Source organism: Alligator sinensis, unplaced genomic scaffold (assembly GCF_000455745.1).
Source record: "Alligator sinensis unplaced genomic scaffold, ASM45574v1 scaffold288_1, whole genome shotgun sequence".
NCBI lineage: Eukaryota > Metazoa > Chordata > Crocodylia > Alligatoridae > Alligator > Alligator sinensis.
Window position 1 is genome coordinate 4,332,025 of NW_005841876.1, and position 9,318 is coordinate 4,341,342.

At 37.8% G+C, this 9,318-nt stretch overlaps 1 protein-coding gene across 11 annotated transcripts in view; it reads left to right on the forward strand.

Moving 5' to 3' along the window:
* Positions 1-9,318, forward strand: part of TMCO3 (transmembrane and coiled-coil domains 3) — a 70,034-nt gene that overhangs the window by 37,705 nt on the left and 23,011 nt on the right. For all 11 annotated transcript variants that reach the window (XR_003092502.1, XM_025196117.1, XM_006017253.3 and 8 more), the window contains 3 exons: positions 1,246-1,432; positions 2,471-2,588; positions 3,235-3,430. Coding sequence is in view for 10 of the 11 variants with exons in the window: in XM_025196117.1 (XP_025051902.1) it covers positions 1,246-1,432; positions 2,471-2,588; positions 3,235-3,430 (501 nt within the window). In the remaining variant the exon portion in view is untranslated. The remainder of the gene's footprint in view (positions 1-1,245; positions 1,433-2,470; positions 2,589-3,234; positions 3,431-9,318) is intronic.

A 9,318-nucleotide genomic window follows, 5' to 3' on the forward strand; every position in this document is an offset into this window, starting at 1 on the left:
GCTAGCTGATCGATAGACTGATCACCTATCGATCCTTCTTCCCGTCGCCGAGCGCAATCCCAGACGTACCCTTTTCCCTCCGGCATGATTTGCGGACGGATTAACTGGCTTGGGCCTCGCCAGCTGGAACAACTCACATAGTTGTTCAGACGACCGGACCATCTGTGTCGCAACTACAAGCAGCGTAAGTAAACGTTTTTGCAACCATTAAACCTTGTCTGCCTCTCCATTCACCAGCCCGCCCTAATGAACGAGCAATTTCTAAATCACCTTGAGTCGGCTCTGGCCGTCTGAGACAAAATGAAAAAAGGTTGAAAACCACTGATAAAGAAAATTATAGCTGGCTTTAACTAGGTAAGCCTGCAAATATATTTTAATGATTAAAAATATTAACCATTCAATGTATACTTTTAAGATCTACTTCACTTGCCTTATTCTTTCCTTGATAGATGAGTCAGTGATATCATGTTAGTCTGTTTTATCAATACATAGAAAATTACATGGTCATCTCACTTTAATGTTAACATAAGTGACACTTGCCAATCACTCAAATAACAGAAGTTAAAGATAAAGATCTATTAGTCCATATACTAGTCCATGTTTTGCCATTGTTGGATTGATCCATGCTTGGTAATGTGTTAGTGTGGTACTAATGGGATACCCAACATGATTTGAGTGATTGGCAAATATCACTTACTGAAGTTAAGTGCCCACATTACTTTTTTTTTTCATTTACATAATAATAAATTGTATAATTCAGTCTAGTTTTAAATGACTTTTGAGATTGGGTCTTTTAATTTTTTTTTGTTCTGGATCTCTGTGGAAGGAGGCTTGTACTGATAGTTAATTACTACTTTTCTTTTTCTTAATATTCCCCTAATACTCCTAGTCATTCCTCTGGAATCATGGCAAATAATTCCTCTCGCTATTTGGTTTTTGTAGGGAGTTTGTAGTTCAGTTTGTGGACAATTACTATGCCAAGCATTCTAGCCCCATAATCATTTTCTTTTTTTTTTTTTTTCTCTCTGAACTCCCTCCAGTTTATTTAATATTTCTGGTAAGGAGCATCCCAGTCCTGCATGTATAAATTCTAGTAAAATTATTATAGTCCATTAATTCTGTGTTATGACTCAAATCTTTCTCATCTTTGCCTCTTATTGCACTGAAAACCACTGTAACATCATATCACTGAGACAATAGCCCTCAGATTATACAATGCAAATATAAGCATTTTTTTTCTTTGAGGTATGGAAGATATCTTTGCAAGGACCATGCTACATGACAGTTCTGATGATTGCGTTTGGCTTGTTATGGGGACACTTACTGCAGATAAGACCAACACAGAGCGTCTTCATTTCTACTTGTTTGTCATTATCAAGCACACCCTTGGTATCTAGATTCCTTGCAGGGAGTGCTCGAGGAGACAAAGAAGGTATGTGCAGCTTAAACGGACCATCCCAAAGTCGGTACCGATTTAAATGCTTACAATAATTTTCAAGATGTCAGTGTCTTGAAACAAATTGGGAAATAAAAGGTTTTTTCTCAGAGACCTGAAGAAGGGTACTTGGTACCTGAAAGCATGTCTGTATTCCTCCCAACAACGTATTGGTCCAATAAAATATATCGCCTGCAACCCATGCTTCTCACATTCTTCTTGTTAAATAACTTTTACTAGCTTGATGGCGATTCTAGGATTCTAAGCATTGGTGTTTGATTGATCTTTTTTTCTCCTCTTTATTTTTGTAGCTTGCTTAGCTCTGCCTGTTCTAAAATACCATGGCAATATCCCCAGCAGTCCTACTTTGCTTCACAATACTAAACGATTTCGTGATCAAGTCAGAACCAGAATTTCTACTACACAACTTGACAGCGCCAGCACTGATTCTAGATTTACCTGCTCTGCCAACTTCTGTCTCTAAACTGTCCCCAATACCAGCCTGTTCTAAAATACCATGAGGCAGATTTATCTAGCCCAGTATCCTATCATTTCACTTTTTAAGAAGTATGTATAATACTATAATATAGTATAATAAGCTGCTGCTGTAATATAGGTTTAAAGTACTGTATGGGAGCTGGGGTGGCACAAGTGCCAAGGCACACAGTTGACAGCCCAGAACTCACAAGTTTGAAGCCATAGCAGAAGTGTTCATGGTGAGGCCTGTCAGATTCCAGTGAAACTATGAATTCTGCTAATATCTTGACACAAGGACACGAGAAAGGAAAGGAACCCAGTAAATGGCATTTCTTATGTTTCTTAGGGTTGAAAAGCAAACTTGTTTTTGTTGCTAAAAGCAGGTATGATTTGAAATGTATCTGTGAGTAATAATAGGTTAGTAATAAGACTTTGAAGTAACTTTAAAAGGTCACTAATAAGACTTTTAAGTAACTTTTGAAAGGAGAAATGCACTTTAAACTTTTTTTTTAAAGTCCTGAGTGGTTCTCTGAATCTGATGCTTTTTCTTATGCACAGGTGATATTGACTACAGTAGCGTATTACTTGGCATGCTGGTAATGCAGGATGTGCAGCTTGGTTTGTTTATAGCTGTCATGCCAACTCTTATACAGGCAGGAGCCAGTACATACTCCAGGTAAATAAATTATAAGAGGTAGATATTTATGTACTTTTGGTTCTGAAGGGAGACCTTCTGGGCTCTGGTTTAAAATGAAGAGATGTATACTTATTAATGAATTCATGTACAAGTATAACTAAAATTCATGTGCAAAATTGACATTGTAATTGTTGTAGAAGCTCGCTTTATGCTTGGGGCCTTCATACTTTATTTTTGTTTCACAATATTAACTTGGAATGCTCATCATGTCTTAAGCAGCTTAGTCTACCTCCATTATTCAGTTTAAAAATGAGTGATGAAGAAAAGGTGGGGTTTTGTCCCCCCAGATTCCCCCCAACCTGCCAAACACTGAAGGTCTCCAGCATTAATGTTTATACTTCAATAAATGTGGGTCATAAGCTTGAGCAAAGTAGTGATCCTTACACTTTACTAAAAAGTTAACAAACATAAACATCACTGGACCAGCAAGGAAGTAAATTCTAGAATTTGTTGGAAGCTGCTGAATTTTTCAGCATACTTGATAATCAGGTCACTTAAGTGCCTAAATAGAAATGTAGACCCTTAATCCAAGCATCTTGTTTTAAAATCTTAGATATTTTCACTTAGAAATTGGTTTAGAGGCAAGAAAGTACATACAAATAACTTTTTTTCTTCTCTTTCCTAGTATTGTGATGGAAATACTGAGAATACTTATACTGATTGGCCAAATCCTCTTTTCCCTGGCTGCTGTCTTTCTTATATGTCTTGTTATAAAGACTTATCTCATAGGACCATATTATCGCAAATTGCATGCAGAAAGCAAAGGAAATAAAGAAATCCTCATTCTGGGAATATCTGCTTTCATCTTTCTTATGTTAACGGTAATTTTTTAAAAATAATATATTTTACTTGCATAAGGTGTATAGATTTAACATATATACCAAGAAAGCTAACATGTTGTCTGTTTTTTGCGTATCTTTTCAGTTCTGTATTTGGACATTTTAAAACCAAATAACATTATAAAACAAATGTAAAAAAACCCCAAACCCCATTGAAACCAAAAAGTAAGGACGCCTGAAGGATTCAGGCATTTTGCAGATCTTGAAATATCATATTAACATGTTGTGCAATTAAGGGTCTGGTACTTCTTGTGCTTTGTTTTGGTTTTTTGTTTGTTTGTTTTTTGTCCCAGTCTTCTTGAGGTTTACATTCTTATTTCCTGCTGCTGGTATTTTTTTATTAATTTGAATGATTGCAACTTAAGTGAATTTACCATTTTTCCTATTGCATTTGTTTTTTACTATGAAACTTGGAATGGAAACAATTTTTAACTATAAATCCAACCCAATACACTTTTTTTTTTTTACTGACAATCTGCAAATTCTTTTACTGACATACATTTTATATAATGTAAATGTAACCTTTCTGCCAGACCATGGGCAACAGCCCTGTTTTTACTATGGACAAGCATAGTAAAAGAGTTTGACTGTTAGTAAAGTTTTCAGACTTATCAGTTAGCAACTCTACTTGACCTGCAGCAATGGTTTTATACTGTGCTGCCCCAACCCACCTCACGGGTCTTCTACTTACCCCCATAACTTGGTATTCCTTGCCCCCTGCCCAACTTACCTGCCACCCTATTTCCCTCTCCACATACCTCTCCTTCCTCCCCCCACATCCTCATCCCAGCACAGGCCCTTCAAAAGAAGGACTACTATCTGCTTACCTATCACCCAGCAGTGTAACAGACAAATGAGAAGTAGCACCATTACCAGCAGCAACATATGGCTGGGGAATTTAGGAAGAATCCACAAAGCCCTGAGAAGAGCCCCTTAAGGGTACTACACTACTGCTCACGTACCTGGTGGCATTGCTGTGCTCTTTATGGTTGAATGCTGCTTCCAGCTTCTTTTTCCAACTTTGGAGCTTCAACTGTTTCTTCAGCTGACTTTTTGTACAGCTATTTTTGCTTTGTGGTTTTTATGGATGGGACAACATTTTTACACAATTTATGCACAGGCATTTTTAGTCTGGTTATTTTTGGACAGTTGGCAACCCTGCTATGCATTCACACCCATCCCTAACTGTCCCTTTGTAAAGAAAAGTCTGCATGATCAGATTGCTCTTTACTGCTAAAGCATAATGTGAAATTCTTGTGACTATAGTAGCACTTCTAAAGACTATATTGGAGCTAATATAGCCTTTCCAGATATATGCCAGGAGCCAAATGTTTTAATAATAAGTTCTTCATAGGTCTTAAAGGTAATTTCCCTTCCCTCCCCCTGCCCCCTTTCAAACTCTTTCATTTATTTAATACTTCACATTTGCACTCATCCAGCAAACTACTCTGCTGAAGACCATATCTGTTGTCTTTTTGTAAATTGTAGGTTTGAAGCAGTACTGTTGTGGAACTATAGAAACTGCTAATATTCTTTGAATTTCTACTAGCATTTTCATATGAAAGATTATTTTTTGCTCTAGAAATTAATATAGGAAAATAGTAGAATGTAAAACTGATCACAAAGTGAGAACAGAGCTTATAGATATACAGTTTAAATAATTTGCTTTACTTTTTAAGTGTAAAGTAGAAATGTTGTCACTAGGGCATTGCATTAAAGGCAGGACAGAGAATAAAAAGGTAATGAATCCAGCTGAGTTTAGCAGCTTTCAGATGCATTCTGAGAGTGGGGAGTGGGGAGAACTACCAGAGGCAAATGATCAATGTGGGCATTTTTGGCCAAGGGAGTCTGTCTTTTAAGTTTGATAATTTAGGTCAGGAAAGAAGTTAAAAGGCGAGAACCGTATAATGCCAAAATCAGATTGCTACTGTGAAATTTAGAAAAATGTGATTGCTATGGAGACAGTGGAATACAGAGCACTTTTTAAAGAGGAAAACAGGTTGTTGGATCATATACGAAAAAGGAGAAATGACTTATTGTTTCTTCTAGACTTCTGTTAACAAGTGGGAATAATATCTGTGAAGCTCTGTTAATGGAAAAGCAATGAAGGACTTAAATTATATTGGGGTGACTTCAGAAATATATTTAATCTCTCAAAAATAAGGCCATTTCTACACTTAGGGTTTGTATTTGAAATGTATCCCCTATTACAAATATTAACAAGAAATGTGCCTATACGAAGTATCAGGCACTGCATTATATTTGTGGAAAGATTTTTGTCATAAAATAATCCTTTTATGTACGGAAACGAGTTTGCTGTAAAAAATGCAAAAGTAAGCTGTGTTCTTTACATAGACAATTCCATTTTCACTCAGCTTTTTTTTCAAACTCTTAACATATCAAGAAGCTTTTGACAGATCAGTAGAGGTGATAAAGCGATGACAAACACCAATACAATATTAATACTTAGTTACTTGATGAAAGGTCATTTCAAGGACAAAGACAAGATAATAAATGCTATACATCTGATATACAAATATTAAGATATACAAATATTATTATGTACAGAGATATACAAATAATAATATTATGTACAAAGATATACAAATATATTGTATCTGATATACAAATATTAAGAGCCACATTCCGTAGTTACTCTATCCTATCAGAAATCAAAAGGTGACAAAAAAATTCCAATTTGAAAAGAAGGGGGGGATGCATTTGGAAAGAATTCTTGTTGTCAGATGGAGGAAAAGTTTTGTTCTGTGGTTTAGTCTAAAAATCTCCTTCTAAAAATAAGCTAAAAGAAAAACTCTGCCTACTTAATTGCATGCATGCAAGTTGTTCATAATCATACCATTTCATTTGTAGAAGGAATAGGATCATGCATATATTGAGTTTGATCACACGTGACTCTAAGAATCCATTTGAAAGTTGATGGAATAGATCAAACAAGACTATTCTAATCTTTGTATCTAATGCATGAGGCATCCTGACATAACCACTTTTTCCAGCTAGCAAGAGGGCACCTAATCAGAATAATTAATGTATAACTTATTTTTTAATTGGTAACAGAATATTTTGACAAAATATAAAGCAGCTCATTAAATAGAACCAGATAAATATTTAGGTTTCTCCACCAGCACTGGGGACTAGACCTTTGTGCATTGAAAGACCAAAACTGCCTGTTCTATACTGGATTTTCAATAAGCACTTATTTGACGTGTAGTAATTTTCCTGTGGAACTTGCATATCTGTAAATAGTTTCTGAGTGTAGGGTGTTTTGTTTTGTTTCCTAAAATGTTTGTGAAGAACTGGTATCGCTACACCTAATTAGGTCTGAAATAAGGTCTTTTATACAACCCCTTTTCCCCAGATCATAATTCAAAGTTTTAATAAAAAAAACCAGCAGGTGTGCAAAAAGTTGATTTTTCCCTCAAACTGAGATGTGGGTTTGAGATTGGAGGGGAATAAAAGGATGCATCTCAAAATGCAGCTCTACTCTGATAAGCGTTGTCAGCATGCCAGTTTGTGGGTATCTGTTTCTCCACTACATGAGATGCAATCTGGAATTTTTCCACCATCACTGACATACCAAGCAAAGGACTAATGTACCAAATTAGACCCTGAAACCTGTGCAACCTTGTCTGCTAATGCAGATACTGCTTGTTGTAAACTAGTAAACTATCCTATTGATGATGCACAAGGTAGAACTAGAATCCAGCTCACTCCATAGGGTGAATTTCTGAATGTTCAAAACTTTTATAACATCTTTGAGTTTTACAATGAAATTGTTAATGCAGGATTGTTTAGTAAGCCTTGCTGATAGAAAACTGGCATTATAGGAAACACAGCTCTGACAGTTGAAGCTTCATTGCAAATACCTGGAGATTGTTCTATTTTGCAGACAAACTAGAGCCAGGTTGCATTTATCCCACCTTCCCATATCAGAGGTGGGAGAAGTTTGTTTGGGCCAGGATGAATAAAGCCAACCAAAAACACTACCTCCCTTCCTGATGAAAGTTGGGCCTCTTGGGGAATTAAGTTGGTTACCTTTTTTGGAGCTAGGAAAGAAACTTTTCTTTCCCAGTAAGTGGGCCTGGGCAATAATGCTGTGTGTTGCCTGTCTTTCACTTAGCAGCCCAGGGACCCAGTTGGTAGGTTATAAAATTCATTTTGCTACAGTTTGGAAGGTCAATAGGCAATTATTCAACAGGAAGTACAATTAATATAGATTCTCTAAAGTTGATTTGTGGAAGGCTTCTTGTAAAAAAGATAGGAATTTGGGTTAGGACAAATGACTGGTACAATTTATAGACTACTCTTCTGTCTGCTCTTCTTTACCAGTGCATGAAGGAAGACCAGTAGGGTCCTGCAGCAGTTAATGAAGTAGAGATAGCAGTTCTCTATCACGTGGCATGGATTACAAAGGAAAGATTATCTTCACTGGAAAAGTTAATGCTAGACAGTTCCTAGAGGTGTAGTGAAACCATATTTCTTGAATCTCAAAACAGGATAAATCTTCCTTCCCCTTGCTGTCCAGCACACAGCTGTTTCTGAGCTCTGCTGACAGTGGAGCATGCTGATGACTCTGTGGGAGAGGCACTTCAATCAGATGTCCCATCAAGTTTCTTCAAATGAGTACTTGTCTAACAGAGAGGTTTTTGAAAATGGGGCATAAATTAGGTGTATGGTCATCCTATGGAGATATTATTTAAAGCTGTGGCTTAATTCATAGAGAAGTAGGGCTGGAAAAGACCTCATCTAGTTCAAGCACCTCCCTGAGGCAGGATCATCCCTATCCAAACCATTCTATACAATTCATATTCTAAACTCTACATAAGACTACTATCTACATAAGGCTACCATCAGCCTTGACGCAGCACAGACCTAACACCCTAAATTGCCACAGGTAAAGCAGGGAATGATTCATAGATTCATAGATGATGGCAGCCAACATCCTGCTTCTGTGAAATGTTGTCAATATATGCTCAAGAGATTCCAGGTAGAGGGCCATGGCCCCTGCTACAGAGGAAAGCAAAAACTCCTATAGTCCATACCAATTTGACCATGAGGTAAAATTGCTTTCTGACCCCAAATATGGCTGTTGGTGTGACCCTGAGTGGAGAGGCAAAACCCTCTAGCCAGGAACCTCTTGGCTTTGTTCCCAGCAGGAGCATTGGCACACCCCAGTCAAAATCCCCAGCTTTAGCTGTAACTAACACCCAATGCCTCTGAGGGAGACTTAAAAACACCCTGACCCATGTGGCAGAAAAGGGGTGGGGCTGGGAGGCAGGGATAACCAGCAAAGCACAGAAGCATGGTAAATACCCGTGATAGAAAATAGGCATAGCTACACCTAGATCATCCCTGACCAGTGGCTGTCCAACCTCTTCTTGAACACCTTCAGTGATGGAGAGTACACAACCTCCCCAGGCATTCTGTTACTATGCCTCACTATTCTACTAGTGAAGAAGTTTTACTGGCTATCCAGTCAAAATGTACTTTGCTGAAACTTCAAGCCATTGGTCTGTGTCTTTCTCTCTCCAGTGATAGAGAAAAGGTGCTTTCCCTTGCCTTTGTGGCAGCCCTTCAAGTATTTGAAGACTGCTATCATGTCCCCTCTTAAGCTTTTCCTCGAGCTGAACATGCCTAGCTCCTTCAGTCTCTCCTCATATGATTTGCTTTCCAAATCCTGTATCATCTTTGTTGCCCACCTGTGGACCCTCTCTAACGTCTCCACAGCTTTTTTTTTCATTGTGGAGCCCAAAACTGCACACAGTACTTCAGATGAGGCCATGGGTGACTGGTGCTGCCTTAGTCAGGGGGGGCATGTGCCACCCCTGCGACCAGTCCTGCTGACCGGGGGG